An 18,246-nucleotide genomic window follows, 5' to 3' on the forward strand; every position below is an offset into this window, starting at 1 on the left:
CCTATGAACCTATAAAGAAAGAAAAACATGCGATTTGCATGTTAACTTAGTTGTACATAAACATTTAGTGTTGATGTACAACTAAGTGAACTGTTGTTGAGATCGTAGTACAGTGGGGATGAGGGAAGATTCCCTTTTCCCCATTGTAGTGCAATCGCGGGGTGAGAATATTAAAGTAGGGGGGTGTGGGGGGCAATAGCCCCCCCCCCAGATGGGGGGTGCAGGGGGGCTTGCCCCCCTGCATAAAAGTGTTTTTTTTTTTCCTGGATTTACATGAAAGTGCGTTTTCATTAAAATGCACTTTCGTGTAAATGCATTCGCAGATTTACATTTCTTTAAAATGTAAATTCGATAAAATACAGTAGATCCATATATATGTATGTGCGCGTGTGTGTTGGACAGACTGACAAATCCCAAGTTAATTTCCTATCTGCTCTTGTTTCAAATTTCAGCACTGACACGGGGTAAGACTGGCATGCAAGCTGGCTCAGTGTAGAATGCAGGGTAATGGGACAGCTGTCAATAACAACAGAAAGAACAAAAATAAATGAAATGATTTAAACTACAACATTATGTCTGTAATGTTTCTCAGTGTTTTAGCTCCATAAATCATATTACAGCTTGAAATATTACATTTATAATTACTTGATGATATTTTTTTCCATGAACTGATGTTAACTCACATAAGGTACTCAAACGTGTGTTAAAATATTTTTAAGTATTATAATGTACACATGGACAAGAGAAAATGTCACATCTTAAAGTCAGTATGATGTAAAAATGCATAATTTAGAATACTTATGACAATTACAAACATCTTTAGGTATCAGTTTGATCTCCACACAAGATGGGTAGATCAGAAGAATACATTTCAAGGTAAAAAATCTAACAGTTGACATATAGTGGATTTGTGACAGACATGATTTGATTTAGCATAAAACCTGATCTCACTGGAATTCCTTTGATTACGAACTGATCAGAAATGGTCACCCCATATGGGAACTGCACCGTTAGATCTTGCAGTTTTGGTTCTGAGAAAATATTAAAAAAAAGTGTAACAACTGACAGTTTACCCAGTATTCAGAGTTTGGGATCAAGTGAAGAAAAGTGTAACAACTGACAGTTTACTCAGTATTCAGAGGTTGGGATCAAGTGAAGAAAAGTGTAACAACTGACAGTTTACCCACTATTCAGAGGTTGGGATCAAGTGAAGAAAAGTGTAACAACTGACAGTTTACCCAGTATTCAGAGGTTGGGATCAAGTGAAGAAAAGTGTAACAACTGACAGTTTACCCAGTATTCAGAGGTTGGGATCAAGTGAAGAAAAGTGTAACAACTGACAGTTTACCCAGTATTCAGAGGTTGGGATCAAGTGAAGAAAAGTGTAACAACTGACAGTTTACTCAGTATTCAGAGGTTGGGATCAAGTGAAGAAAAGTGTAACAACTGACAGTTTACTCAGTATTCAGAGGTTAGGATCAAGTGAAGAAAAGTGTAACAACTGACAGTTTACCCAGTATTCAGAGGTTGGGATTAAGCCATGGAAGTACTTGAAAGAATGCTTATTGCAATTCTTCTGGTAGTAAGAAAACAGCCTAGTAATAATTGCATGGAGAAAGTCATTAACTATTATTTGATATTTCTTCAGCAGCACTAATTACTTTTCCTCTTGAGTCCATAATATATGTTGGGTGGTATCCAAATGGCAAACTAATAATAAATAAAGGTTGAAACTTCAAAGAGAAATTAAAGACAAAGTTTTCAGCAGATGTTTCTTCTTAGCTCACCGTTTCTTGATTTTCAATAACACTGATGAGAAAAGTTTGAGAACACCAAGCTCTTTATTGACTGCAGCTTTGGTATACTTTCCAGTGCACTAGTTTTGATCAAAGTACATAGCTGCAGGCCACCTTTGTACCATGCAGCATATTTTAAATGTAGAGCAAAGACTGCTCATCTAACTGACGGATATCATTTCTCCTCTCAGGAAAATGGTACTAAATGTTAGAGCTACACTACGAGCCGTTTAACATCAGCCCTGGATACATGCACTCTAATAGAGCACAAAGGCAGTTAAGTTAGTTTTAACTCTATTTTATTTAGTTTTTATTAACCAACTAAGACCAAGCAGATCAAAGTGGCATTTCTGGGGGTGTAGGGTCTGCCCACAGAACATTTCAAACAAGGTTATCAGAATAAACACAAGGTATGCAGAATGTAATTCATTTGCATGTTACATTAGTTATTAACTCACTGCCAAGTTGTCTTCATTGTACACACCTTATCTGCATTATTTTGCTTTGGTTATATTCTCCGATGATGAACAGATGGATAGATGAAAACAGCTGAATTTTTACAGACATGAAAAACATGAGCAGTTATGGCAGAAGTCATAGCAGTTGTCTTGAAACTCTCTGTCTGCTCAGGAACATGGACTAGCTTTATGGTGTTTCTGTATCTACCTTTACAATTATCTTCATAAGCAGATATTAAACTATTCATTCAGATACAGCCATGCTCAAAATGGCTTTAGTTTTGACATCCATCTCCTTCACTTTTTTTTCTTGTTTATGCTATGGTCCTCACCCCCCCCCCCAAAAAAAAAAAATACTGGAAGCCTCTCAACTGGGATACTGACAAGCGTGGCTCAAGAGCATTAAGGTCATCAGAAACATCTGTGGCTGGTATGGGTAAGGTCAGGTAGTCCAAGGACAGCTGTAATTCCCTGGCAGCACTCAGTGAACATTTTACAACTGATGACTGTGTGGTATATACTGGGAGCCGTATATTAAATTTGGAGCACATACTCAGAGAAAGGCAGTGGACAGAAGCACATGTTCAGTGGTCGCTGTACAAGGGAGTGTGAGTGAACTGGATCATATCACTGCATATCCATATCCTCTCACAAATGAATATATTCCTACAAAGAACAAAGGTGAAGGTATTAAACTGCATACACAGTGCATCCTGCGCCATAGTGTGCCCCACAGTCCCAGTGCCTGGGTTCCATCCTAACCACCAGTCACTGATTGCATGGAATTTGTATGGATCTGTATGGGCTTCTTCTGGGTACACTTATTTGCTCACAGCTCCCATAAAGAGGTATGATGACTTGCTACTCTAAACTTTCCAGATGCTCATGTGGCTGCTAGTCAAATCTAGGTCATCCAGAGTACAAAACAGGGAATTATCCATCATTACTAGTGAAGCTGGTATATAATGCATTGTTTTTAACTATTTGTTGATGTAGTTTTTCTTTTTTTTACTTTTTGTCAGCCGAGTTAAAGTAGCACTATGTAAACACATCTCAGCTACATCAGACAGAAGTGGAGTCTAGTTAAACAACTTGCTCAAAGCCACACAGCATTCATACACAGACATGAGACCCAGAGTTACATGATGAAGCTCATCATTTAGCGCCCCACTGCTCCAGTCATCTGTTTTCAACTTCCACATTAAACATGTGAATGACAACTTCCTCTACAGCATCTGGAATCTTCTTTGCATCGTACTTTCCTTGGCCTGGCTTTCTGTTTTTCACAGTGAACTCCATACTGTTAAATATCCTACATTTTCAAAAGCAAACCTCCTGTACCTCAGGTCTTAAGAGTGTGTCTTTTTCTGTGGCTGATATCCCTAGCCCAAGTATCATCCCCATTTTCTGTTACCTACAGTTTTCCTGTTTTGGGAGTGGATCTTTCCCTCTCTCTCTCTCTCACCAACAAACACAGCCTCTGCCACCTACAATAATTGTCATGCTAAGGTATACATTTATAAGACTACCTACTGATTTATTTTTCAGTCTTTCCTGTAAATGTCCAATGGAATATACATTTCACAGCTGACCAGTACCTGCATTATTACTCAGTTACAAGACAAGTAAAACAAGGAATGTCTCTTCTATTTCAGCAGTAATGCATTTACTTCAAATACTGCAATTCCTGTTTTTTTCTAGCCTGTACATATCTCTATAATTAATATGTACATCTAACAATATGCACGCTCTGTTCTTCTACAATGTCAATATGTGTACTTAACTAACAATTTAGAAAAAGGTTCAGATGAGCGCTAACCATTTGAAAAGTTGGGCACCACTACAGTGAGTGCCAAAATGGGAAGTCTGAATGGTCCAAAAGTCAGACTTACATATACTAACTGCAAGATACCACTTCTTAAAACTTTTCCCCGAAGTATGGCAATTTTGGAGTTGGTATATATATATATATATATATATATATATATATATATATATATATATATAAGTTTTGGGGTGTGGGGGGGTTGGTTTCCATGTGAAAAGAAATTTAAAGGAGAACAGTAATTTCTGAGATCCGCTGTTCTCCTATGTTTTTTTTTTTTTCAGATTTTCGGCTCCCAACATTTCAGAAGATGACATTTCAAAACGGAGCCCACACAAGCTTTTCATTATCAGCAAACATGGAAGACTTCCTTTATTTATTTTATTTATTTATTTATTTTCTGTTGGTTTACCAGGATAGTCCATTGGGCCAAGAAGAACCCGTTTTCAATGGAGTCCTGGGGAGAAAAGCTCCAAACAATCAAAGTTACAATCGGTTAATCATGATAATTATACAAGAGTAAGAGATTCAAACAAACAATTACATAGTATTAGAGGAAACAATACAGCTAGTACAAACTAGAGCTGAAAACTTTTACAAATAATACAACTAGTAATGTAGCATACAGGTGGTACAAACAAAGAAGGAATGTTTCAAGGTACTTAATGAGAAGAACGGTTACATATATATACATATATACTAACTGCAAGATACCACTTCTTAAAACTTTTCCCCGAAGTATGGCAATTTTGGAGTTGGTATATATATATATATATATATATATATATATATATATATATATATATATATATATAAGTTTTGGGGTGTGGGGGGGTTGGTTTCCATGTGAAAAGAAATTTAAAGGAGAACAGTAATTTCTGAGATCCAGACTTCCTTGGACACACAACAAATCAAATGTAGGTGGACAGATGTACCTGACTACAGCCTTTGAGTGCCTCTGCTTTATACATAATGATTAAATCAGTGCATGTTAATAAATGAGGATTCTAATGCATTTAAGTATGCTTAATATGTGCTTACACTCCATCCCTTTATTTGGAGACAAACTGTTCCTAATGCTGGTAGTATAACATGTAAAATATTTGAAAAATTGTTCTTGTTCCACTATTATGTATATTTGTGAAATCCTTGTCTGTTAATATTCTTATGACTAATATCTAGTTATTTAATTAAGGTTACATGTTTAAGGATAGAAATGTTGCTGTGACAGCTGTAAAAATACATATCTTTGTACTCATCTGCCTGGCCAAGATCAAGGGTGAAGAAGACTCTTGGACCCATCCATCTATTTGGTTAAAAAAACAAATAAATAAATTCAAGAAAATTAGGGAAGAATTCTTAATATTAATCCAACATCTCTCAAGAAGAAAATCATACTGATTTTCAGAGAGATATATGGACATTGCAGAATATAATATATATTACTTTTAAAAATCAGAGTTATCAACAGGGACTGAATGTCGGGTGATTACAAGATTTCCAGGTAAATTTCTGTTGATCTGAATATACAACATGCCTCTGTTCTTCAGTATTAGCTATCTGTGAGTATACTTCACAAGAGTATCTATTACATGGTGACAGAAGAAAGGTAATATTAAAACAAACCTTTCTGCTGGACCTCTCCTCTGTAACTTTCAGAAGTGCAAAGAAGAGAGACATGGGATAATTTCCTATGTATGATATCATGACAGCTGTTGAGACTTAAGCTATGAGAAAAAGATCAGCATTTTTTTTAAGTTCAATAGAAACATTTATCTTTCATATTGGAATGTGCAAACGTGGCAAAATGCCTTCTGTCTCAAATTTCACATAAAGGAACTGGAATATTTATTGCATGTAGGCATCCCTCTGCTAAGAGAACTTCACCCTGTAAATATAGTATTTGTTTCCAGATTGCTTTAGTATTTACTTTTGATTAGCATTTTGTTATCTTACAATGTATCTTCACATTTCTTAAGAGTTTTTACTGCATCATAAACTTTGTGAGCCCAGGTCATGGCTAAAAAGGGTCAGTTGACCAGTCCACTTACACAATTACCAAAATTCAAATAAATATATAAAAGTCATGGACCTTAATATTTCCCACTTTGCATTTTGCACTTGCAAAGTAATTGCATATTTTACACTTTTACTTTGAAAAACTGCCAGATCTCCAATCTTTATGTTCACCTTGTTGTAACAGATATCATTTATTCAAAATGTCTGCAGTACAGCCACCAATATCTGACACTGCATAGTAACGTGTCTTAAAAGTGAAAGCCTTGGACCAAGAAATCCAAGTTGTATCTCACTGTTAGTTGAATTGCAGAAAAGCCACAGAACAGTCAATGTGAAATACTCCTACACACTGCAGGTGAGGAAGTTATAAAGGTATTTAATATCTTTAGCTTCAAAGTGCACGGAAGACAAAGTTAGCAGCTATTATAAATTTCAAGCATATACTTTGCCAAAGGGAAAAAAATCATTCACTTATAAGACATTTATTGTTTACTAGAAGGCTAGGGCTAAGATAACTATACATGATTATGTAATAATGAACAGGGCACAAGTCAGAGTTCTCACGACTTTCATGATTTACAGACCAAAGAAACTGCCTGTGGCAATGAAAAATAAACAAGATGCTGATATCTGAGGGAATAATTCAGACCTGATACTAAAGAAAGTACAGGGTGTTTACAGTGCAAGCAAAATTGTAACAATTCTGACAAATTGGAAGCATGTAAAATTAAACCAGTGACTGATAAAGATAAAGTGAAAATGAACAAATGAAATAAATATAAAAACGCAAATGTTAGAAACAAGGAAATATTCAAAATAGTGGTGAGAAGTAGGCAAACAACTGGAAAGCTGAATTCACTAGGTATGGTTACGGGTATTAGAAAGGGAAATAAAACATTATATAATAAAATGTTCAGGCTTTGCAGGTGTTAGAAACATTTCACAATGTTATGTAAGAGACAAAATAAGTATGTCTCACAAGGATGCATATCACTGAGTCAAAAGAGGTTGCAGAGTCAGCAGAAATGATTGAACAAAATGTTATACAAGATATAAGTAACCACTGAGAGCATGCGGTTAAAAATATTACTTATGAAAATATTACTTATTACTTTATTAGAGTCCAGAGTTAAAACACAGATCTTGTAATATACTGTGTATAAATCTACAGATGCAACGTATGGGTCAGGTTTTGCTTGCTTGAGCAAACAGATGCAAGAAATATAAGCTAAAGTCTCAAGTGGCATTTTTTGACATCAGTCATATAAACAAGGTTTCCTATGGGGACTTTCATTATGGTCCCCTCTGAGAGAAGGTAACTATTATTTGCTCCCACTCATGCAAATCCATGAATGTAACTAAAAAAAAACACAACTTCTAAGTAAAAACAGAAAATTCAATTTCCCAAGGGTTGGTAAATATACCTTTACAAACAAGTTAAGATTTAAAATAAAATTTATCAAAAGAAAAGGATGTGCAGACATTTGTGTGGCTGGACTATTGATACATGAATTTACTTCAGAAGAAAACAAATACATTAATGGATTCAAATTCGGTGCATTAGAAAAGAAGCAGACTGTACAACTAGATACTCAAAATGAGTGGAACTTTGCTTGTTTACAACCATCAATGCAAGAATTAAAGCACTGGAACAGACTCTCACTAAACCCATCGATGACAAAAGATACATCAGAGTATGGAAAAATGAGGGTGAAATGAATGAAACAATGAAAATATAAGGTTATGCAAGAAGAACTAGCAGAAAAAAATAACAGAGCATGAATACAGGAACAAAAGGAAAAAAATGATGCTTGCTGAGAAACCTTAAACTATCAAAGTGACAAGACAAAAGCTATGCAAGTAGGAAGATATCCCAGTATTATTCCAAGCACAAGAGCAATAAGGGGTGACCCAAGAGCAGCACTGCTCATACTGCAGACTTAAGTTAATGAAACAATTCCATCCAGCTGCGGCTAAAGGGCAGATCACTGAAGGCTGTGCACAACAGGGTATTCATGATCAATGGTTATTCCATGCATACACTTTGGAAGAAACAGATTCATTCCAATAATTAGAATGTATAAAAAAAAAACTTACATTTAAACTTCTTACCCAACAAAGTTAAATGTATTTTTAAAAATCCAAAAGAATTACAGGTTCTAAAGAAGAAGAAATGCAGGAACTACCTGAAGTGCTGGAAATGGACTCGTGAACAGAAATATACTGTATTTGTAACTGTGGAACTCAATAAATTGTTAAATCTGTTTCAATATCAGAAAGAATGGTAATGCAATAAGTCAAACTGTTGGCTTTTGTTTTGTTTTTTGTTTTTTTGCATTAGAAATTACTGATTTGAAATGTTTAAAAGCACAATAGCTCTCTGTCTGTCCCTCTGCAGTTGTTTAAGTGAGTTTCCAGTCACTAAATATGTGAATGAAAAAGTATGCATATTTTTGATGTATTGGTAAATCTAACAGGAAAAATAAGCAATTCAGTTTTAGTGATACAGGAATCTTCTCTTACATCATCTTGAAAGATCTGGGTGGGAGGATTCAGAATAATGGCTAAGGTATTCACCTTACATTCACAAGAAACAAGGTTTGATTCTGACCTTGGGTTGTTGGCTATGCCTCAAAACAGCCCTTTAGGACATCTGAACAGCCTAGAATTCATTTCTGAATCTATAAAAAATGTCATGTTTATTCCAAGCTGTCTATGTTGTAAATTATATGCTTTCAAATAGGGGAGATCTCATTAAAGTTCTTAAAAGGGAAATGTAAAATTCTACACAGGAGGCAGATATGAACATTTAAAAAAACAGACAATTAAAGGATACATAAGATATGAGCACCAAAATATGAACTGAATATATGAAAAGAAATAAGAAATTACTTTTAAAATTGGAATGAAAATCATTAGAAAGGCTGAAAAAAATATTAGCAAATGTAAGACCAGGACCAATGGGAATGCAATTAAAACAATAAGAGCTGTGAGAGAGAATTTAAAAATGAAAGAAATTAACTTCTTGCCATTTGGTATAAAGTTTATTGGAAGGAAACAAGTAGAGGTGACAATAATGGTCCAGCAGTTCATTATCTAAATGATCAAAGTATAATAACCAAAATGGTCTGCAAATAAAGGGTGATAGAATTAAGGGTGAGTGACGAGGTGGTTCTGACATGATTAAATGCATGCATTACCTGGATGAAAGTTGAGCCATGGGTTGGCACATAATCATATCTGCTCACACTTTGGTAGGTTACAGCTGCTTTATAGCAATCTTGCATATAATTTATGAATTGTTTAGTGCTTCATGCAGATTTTAAGAGGTGGGGATTAAACAAAATGTTTTGAAGGTAAGAAAGAATACAAATTATGAGAAAATTGTATTTTTATGGTGAGTGTCTGCCAGCCAGCAAAGAAGTACTTACAGCCAATAAAAATAAAGTAATTGGGAATAGGAGGTAGAGAAAAAACAGTGAGGAAAACAGCAAAGCATAGCAGTCCTATAGTGGAAGGTAAATGGATTTACTAACTCCATAAACAGAAATTGAGTATTAATGCACATTAATAAGAAAAAGACGCACTTTGTGATGTTTCAAGAAACACAAGCAGATCAGATAGAACATGACAAATTAATAAAAATGTGTTACAAGGAGGACTTCTAAGCAAGCCATCAAGCAGATAGAAGGAGGGGAGATGAGTCATAATATTTGTAGCAGGGGAGGCTCATATTATTATAGAAGAAGAAAAAGCCAACAGGGGAACAAGGTACATTTAGAATAATTATTTTTGAAAATACACGCATGTCTTTCAGAGGCCATTCGACTGCATGTCCTCCCCACGGTCGAATGGCCTCCGAAAGACATGCATGAATGGGTGTGCCTTTGCTGAAGGTTGGGCATCGGGCTGACAACTCGGCACCATAAAAAAAATCTACTGCCAATCATTAGTAGACCGGAGTTCCACTGTGGCGACCCCTAACCAGGAAAAGCCGAAAAGACAAACAAGCATTTTTGAAAATATGTATATCCCACCATAAACAGATCAAAAGAGTTGAACATTTTTTCAGTGATGTGATGTTTTTCCATCAAGGGTTACTATGCATGGTAGGACTGGAATATAATTCTACATAAAAGACGTGTCAGGAGGATCTAGGGATCCCAAGGAGTGAACATTCTTAAAAAAGTATATATGAAAGTATTTAGTCTAGAAGGTGATAACAAATGCCAACATATTATTCACCAAAATATGGAAACTGGGCCAGATTAGATAACCTACCCCTGACAAAGGAGAATGCGTATATACTCAGTAAGATGGAGGTATGCTTACTAATAGTGTCAAACACCTCAGTATTATTACTATATCTGGAGAGAGCAGACTACAGTCATTGGTCATAATACTGGCACTTTCCTATGTATTTGTTGCAAAAGTGACATTTTTAAAAACTGGTCAACAGAAAAGTTATTAGTTTTGCTGGATAAGATTAAAGGCACTGGAAATAACATACAGGATGCATGAAATGGGCCAAAATGGAAATTTAAGGAGGAAGATAACTAGAAGCCAATAGTGAATAACACCTAAACAGTACAGTCAAGATAAAGGAGCTTCAAAACACAAAGAAATAAATTTGAGGAAGAAAAGAGGACAAGCAAATCAATAGAGGGAAAACATATAACATCAAGATAATAAACTTCCTTTTTTTCATTTTTACATGAGGTCAGGGTAAGCGCATCAACTGTCACTAATTCTATCTACTGAGAGCAACGCTCTTACCTTCTTTGATATCCATGCCCAGCTCTCTCCAAGCTTTCATGCAATCCATCCAACTCTTTCCCAGATGTCCTCATGTTCATTTGCTTATGCCTATCTCCCAGAAATCTGTTTTGCCAAACTGTCTCTAGCATTTCTGCACATGTGACAGATACCTTCTCTGTAACTGGGGATAGCTACTTTGTTTTCTCCACTGATGTCCTCATATCTTTTCCTGTTTCACTTTGTGCATCTTCATACCTGTGTCAGGCATTTCATCCCCATAACCAACCTTCTTCAACTACTCTGCCTTCATTGCTGAGGTTTCTGTGGCATGCAGAAACAATGGTCACGCCACTATTTTGTACACCTACGTATTCTACTTTTTTAATACTCTTCTGTCATATACAACCCCTAACACTTTGTGCCATTTGCTCCAGCACCTCTGAATCTAGCTTCTGAACTCCACATTTAGGCTTTTCTTCTTCTCAGCAACACATCCCAAATACCTAAAGCTGTTGACCCTTTCCATAATTTTACCATCTTCCTCATCTTCTTCTGATTTCCCCCATTTGCTGCCATGACAACTGTCTTATCTGTACTCATTTTCATCTTGAGTGCCTTCAGTCTTTAATTCCATCCCTCTATTATTTACTGATGTTCTTGCTCAGAATCTGCCTGTAATGCCACATCATCTGCATGCAGCAGCTTTGTTGAACTGACCCCTCCATCTTGTTTGCTAATGTAGTCCATCACCGGTATGAACAGAAGTGGGCTCGCAACTGAACCCTGATGCACATCAACTCCTACTAGGAGCCACTCTGAGTCTAAACACTGTTTGTGTCTTTCGGCTTTTCCCGGTTAGAGGTTGCCACAGGGGAACTCCGGTCTGCTAATGATTGGTAGTAGATTTTTACATACCGGGTTACCAGCCCTGATGCACAACCCTCAACGAAGGCACATATGCCTCCACACAAAAGATGCTCTAGCTGAGAATTGAACAGGACAACGTCTTACTATGACGCGGCAACATTACCGCAGCACCACCACCGCAGTCTACTCTGAGTCTAAACACTGTTTATGCTTAATGACTGGGCCCTTGTATATAGACTGCACTCATACTACTAATGTTTCTGGAACTTTTAACCATCGCAGGAATGCCTAAATCATCTTTCTCCAAGTTTAGAAATGCCCATTTGGACTTTTCCCTCGTCTCTAGCTTCTACTCCACTATTTGTCAGACCGCATACATAGCAACAGTTGTGTCGCAACCTGATCTGATTCTAGACTACACATGTAAGAAAGCATTCCATCACATACTTTATGCCATTTTACTGGATAAAGAACTGTATCAAAGACTCTTTTGGAGGCTGAAAACCAAATGCAGTAATAAAAACTCGGTAGCAGACAGAATTAAAAAAGTTAAGGATATACAGAGAAAGGGAGAAAATCTTCCCATGGATTAACATGAAATAAGGGGTTACAGCAAATTTAACATCAAAGGGAAGAGAAATGTGAAACATGCAATAAGCATGTAGATAACCATTATGAGGATCACTGACTTGGAGACACTTTAAGAAATGGAAAGAAAATCTGCCTCACTGAATGCATGGGCAATCATGATGGCATAAGTATCTGAACAGATGACCCATACTATTTAACATTTGACAAATAAGAGCGTCAATGTTGCCATGTGTTAGGTACACCATTACCACAAATAGATGACCAGCACTCTGAAGTACAACCTAGTTTAGATTATTAACCTTTCTGTTGGTAATTTTTCTGTACAATAAAAAAAGAGAGGACACTCAAGACAAACGATAAACAAATGTCCTTTATTCATACATTCAGCACTTTTATCCCTCAGTATTTGAGACTGCTTATCAGTTCCAGAATAAAAGCATTGCTAACGCAAACCAAAGATATCATGAAACTGCACAATATGTAGCAACAAAACATTTAATATTCACAAATGAAGCAGAAAAATGAGTGGTTACACAGACTCACACAAATTCATATATGGTCCTCTGCATTAGGTCAAATGACACATCTTCAACAGACACAGGGGTTCTGGTTTGATAGCTGAGCAGTGGAAATGTCAATGGTGTAGAATGTCGAGACATTAACTCATTACATTCAAGCGATGCCTCCAGGTGCATCTGCAGTTAACTCCTACTAATGCCCCTAAATGTCAAATATTGTTTGCTCATATTTGCATCATAAATTCCAAAAACATGCTACATACAAGGTTTTAAAAGACTTCATCTTAAATCTTACACAATGGCAAATTCAACCTCATAAATATTTGACCTCTGTCTAATGCAGTTAAATAGATATTAACTGTTTTTATGATATGAATTTATATACATATAATTTTCACATTTTTCTAAATATCTCAACAACCAAGTAGCACAGACAGAACTTTTAGCCTCATATGAAAGCTCTCAGCTAGATGAATAAAATGCTGTTGACAGTATGTGTGTAACTTGAGTGGTTGCTGAGATATTGTAAGTTGTTTACAAAAAATAACAAATCTAATAGTTACTGTGTTTACTGTGACTTATAAAATTCAGTTTAAGACCTAGAACCTAAAAAATACTACCACAATAAAACTAGTTTGCGCTAAAGAGTTTGCCATTTAAATTCTTTCATAACCCCTATGTTTCCAGAGATAGGAACATTTGTTTGAAATGTGAGGACATAATTTGATTTTGTCAAAAGGCTTAGGTTAAATCCATTTGAAGTTATAGTACAAACTTCCTGAGCTCCATTGGAGTAAATCAGTTAAGTAGGTTTGGATGGGTGAAAGTCTTTGTGTGTAGGTATGTGAGTTAGGCTTTTGCTCAGAGATGAATGAAGGGTGGGTGTTGTATGTCTGTGTACGAGTTTGTGTATTTTAGGGTTAGGGTCAGGGTCAAGGTTAGGTTAGTGGAAAGATATAGTATTGTTTGTGTGTGTTTGTGAATGTTTGTGTGTCTGTGTGTGTCTTGTGTAGTTGGCAGTGTTACAGGCAGGTTTTTATGAAGTTATGGTGCAGGGTTACCATTGGAGGAAGGGGCAACATTACAGTTAGGGTTGGTACCCATTACTAACACGGTGCCCACTGCCCTCTTTAGTAATGGGTGCTAAACCTAATCTTACAAATTTCTACAATAAATAAAAAGTCAAAAAACAGAAAATGACAACTACTGAAATCAGTCCACAAGAAATAATCCGCTGTAATGGGTGGTACGATCCAAAGAGAACTTCACAGCACAGTTTTAAAGCTTCTGAGTTGGTAGAAGCTTTAAAACTGTGCTGTGAAGTTCTCTTTGGATTGTACCACCCATTACAGCGGATTATTTCATGTGGACAAATTTCTACAATACCCTTAACCCTAACTCTAACCATGTGGTATTGTCAAACCAATTCACATTTAGCAACAAAAACTTGTAAAATTAATTCATAAAGAAGACAGTTTGAGTACGGAGTACTTAACATGCACTCATTTATATATATATATATATATATATATATATATATATATATATATATATATATCAAATGTAGGAAACATAAAAATAAAGATAAGAACATACCTGAGATGTTTATTACAACCCGTCTGGAATATACATTAGCAGTCATATCAAGGAAAACTCATCTTACCTGCCCTTTTTAATGGTCTCCCTCCCCAGTAAAGGTCCTAAAACAGGATCCACACTTTCTTCCAGGTTTTCAATCAAAACAACTTCACCTGCTCCAAGGGCTATTTCCAAAGTATCAAGGTAGCTATGTAAATGTAAATAAAAATGGTTAGACTAAAAATTTGTTTTATTTTTTACATATTTTATACCTGTAGAGCAAGTTTAAACTTAAAAATCTACTCTAATAAACTATACATTAAACTGTTCATGCCAGAGTTAAACACATTAATGAAAAGTGTACTTAATGACAAAGATATTTTAAAGAACACTGTACAGTAGATGCAAAACCTCTGCACTTGTCCATGCTGCAATACAATGATAGTTACATGATCGTTGAAGACAGTTTGTCAATGTTGCCAACTCAGATATGTTCCTCAGTCACATCAAGCAGAAATAATTTTAACATTTTTATGTAACCTCATTTGAAACCATCTGTGATGAAAGGAGATATTGCCAGCACAGCTAGCTGGAATTTTGTAAATAATTATACGTCATTGGTGAATTTGAAATGATTTAGACAAGATCCTTGTGCTACAAATGTATTAGAACTGTATGTCATGTGCATATCAGACTGCTTGTACAGACGTGTGTGTGTTGAAAAGGCATTTGCAAAGTGCTATTTGAAATGTATCCACTGTGTGCCCTACTGGAAGAGAACAGAAATGTACATGCACTATTGTAACTGTTTAAATGTATATATTTTAACAGTGGAAACAGGCATACAGCAGGTCAACCTTAGTCTAGTAAACTTTAGGAATATATCTGAAATTAAATTACTTTTTAGGTTACGCAATAAAAGATGGTATCTTTCAGTTCTCAATGCAGCATGAGACACAAAGTCTGTGCTAGGAAGCTTCTTGAATTGTCTTTAGGGTGAACTAATTACTTAATAGAATGAAGGAATGCAATTGTTTTATGACTTACAGCATCTGCCAAACATCTGAGGAAAAGCCCTTGTCTGTATATTTTTACAGGTAGATGGTAAATGCTGTCAGCTTCTAGCAATGGGGTTTTGGCCTGGGAACTAAAAGTCAGATGACAAGAAATGATGTCATTCTGCAAGCTCTATCCCAGCAGTAATATTTTAGATATTAATATGAGAAGTCTCTTTGTAAGAGAGAGCATTCTATATTCGGTTTTGGACCTGACAAGAAACATTCACCGCAACATCTGCCTTGGTTTATTGAAGTAAGTTTCTACGGAACAGTACAACTCTCTTAGATACAGTCAGGAATATAGTAAAGCTTAGTTTAGATGTTTTTCTTTAGTTATTTGAGACTGTACTGCAATGTTATTTTAAATATTTCCTGTGATTTTGAACTCTGATGTCATTGTGAATATTTATTTAGTATTGTCCTGTTCTTTTATTACTTATTAATAAATATATTTAAACATTTCCTTGTGGCTGATTTGTGTAGAGATATTTAAGTTCTGAAAGTGCTTGCATATTTATTTGCCGACACTGTGTGGGCCACTCCTAATATCCTTGCTCTTGGTCAACCATTTGTATTAATATTAATATTTCACAGTAAGATTGAACAGTATTTGTTAAAGGCCTTAGAGTAGCTGATAAGGGGTTCTGGTAGTAGTGAAAACTAGCTTATAGTCTGGATAAAATAGGGCATAGCTAGTAAACCTGTGCCAGGCTTTCCCAGGTGTGTGTGTGTGTGTGTGTGTGTGTGTGTGTGTGTGTGTGTGTGTGTGTGTGTGTGTGTGTGTGTGTGTGTAAATCAAACATCAAGGAGTGTGAGTGTCAGCTACTTGGACAGAGAGAGTGTTGAAAGACTTGGCATGAAACCATGGCTAAGGACTCAACTCTATAGCTGTGCCAGTGGGGAGTCTTATTGGGGATCTGGAGAAGGAGGGAAAAATTAGCTCTGGACTGATTGCAGTCTCTGTGTGCTCTTAAGGGAAATTGTGCTTAATGCAGAGAGCTGCATCTGGAAATAATGTGTGTTGTACTTGTCATCCTCTCAGTGTATATCTCCCACTGTTGACAGTGGTGAAGATTGAGGCTCCTTGATTACTGGTCCAGTGGTGGGTCATCACACTATCAAAGTTGTGTTTCAGTTGATTTCTTTTGCAAATTATGTAAAGGTACTCTGGCAGAAAACAAGATATTATATGTGTTTTCCAAACCAGCTTTTCCTATATTTAAAACACTTTATCAGTTGTCAGTGAACATATTATCCAAACATGGCAGCTGTTTTTGTGTAAATTATCTACAAATTTAAAAATGTCTGAATATCAGATGTTCAATTAATCATACATCCCGAGTTAAAAATGAATTCTACTAATCATTTATGTATCCTCTGGACTACCACTAATTTATACAACTGTCTTAATAGTGAATTTCACTTACCAATGTAGAGGACCAAAGTGAGAACAGACATATCCAAGAACAACTCTGTTTCAAACTTAGCTCTTACTATTACACCACAGATTGTTTTGAAAAATACTACACCATGCTGTGTGAGCTGCATAACTGTCCCTTACTGGGTATCTGCCCCTTGATGAACTGTAGTGTGATGGCAAGGAAGTACAATTCGTTTTTCTTCTTTTATTAGTAGCAGTACTTACTTTTTATTTAATTAATTAGAATATTAGCAATTTTCTTTTTGCTAATTGTTTTATACTGTTTGTAATAGAAGCGGATACCCCCTAAAAAATGACTGCATCAGCCCCCCCCACCCCCCCACCCCACACACACATATACAAAGAAAAATATAGCTTGCCGATATTGCTGATCTGTGTTTTATATAAATAATTGTGCAATTTACTTGCGGTACATATTGACTTATCATACTCACTGTATGCACTATGCATGATCTAGTATTCATACTTATTTTCTGCATGGTTTGCTTCTTGGTGACAATGGCAGGATGTAATGCAGTTATAGCCATAATCTTTAAATTGTCTAGGCATACACTAGTGTGAAGAATATATTTTAATGGTCAGTGGCATTTACTGCTGGCAATATTGACCAGTGGACCTCTCTAGCTAACAAAAATCATAAAATAATATTAGATAACAATATGGTCTTTTAAGAAGCAAGTAATTCTTAATCACAAAGCTATTTTAAACTGCTATGATACTGAAGCTATATAAAACTTCTGGCTTCCATTTGTAGTCAGCTTCAATATACTGTGGATAATCATTGTGGATATGAAATACATATCAGTATTATTTTGTCATATTTTAACAACCTAAAGGCCAGATTCACGTAAGGTACCCATAACACACTTCCCTTTAATTTCTACCCCTAATATTTTATTAGATTGTATATGCTTATGGTAAAATTATGATAAAACTCATTCCTCTTAAGTGCATGGAGTAGCCATATGGTAACCACAAAATTAAGGCCATCAGTGTTTCGGTACTGCTGCTCAATCTTCAAAGAGTTGTTAAAGTAATTTAACTTTTTATTCATGGAAGTATAAATAAGCCATGGTGGTGCAGCGGTAGCGTTGTCACCTCACAACAAGAGGTTCTCCCATTCGATTCTCAGCTGGAGCGCCTTCTGTGTGGAGCCTGCATGTCCTCCCCGTGGTCGAGTGGCATTTGAAAGACATGCGTAAATGGGCATGCTTTTGTTGAAGGTTGGGTGTTGGGCTGGCGCCTCAGCACCATAAAAATCGACTGCCAATCATTAGCGGGCCGGAGTTCTGCTGTGGCAACCCATAACCGGAAAAAGCCAAAAGAAAGAAGATTCA

General features: G+C 36.0%; 1 protein-coding gene across 1 annotated transcript in view; it reads right to left on the reverse strand.

The window, feature by feature from the left end:
- Positions 1-18,246, reverse strand: part of DNAH9 (dynein axonemal heavy chain 9) — a 3,419,770-nt gene that overhangs the window by 406,100 nt on the left and 2,995,424 nt on the right. Inside the window, exon 54 of the mRNA XM_044069722.1 lies at positions 14,496-14,618. Within this exon, the coding sequence (XP_043925657.1) occupies positions 14,496-14,618 (123 nt within the window). The remainder of the gene's footprint in view (positions 1-14,495; positions 14,619-18,246) is intronic.

Source organism: Protopterus annectens, chromosome 4.part0, assembly GCF_019279795.1.
Source record: "Protopterus annectens isolate FY-2018-M chromosome 4.part0, PAN1.0, whole genome shotgun sequence".
Lineage (NCBI taxonomy): Eukaryota > Metazoa > Chordata > Ceratodontiformes > Protopteridae > Protopterus > Protopterus annectens.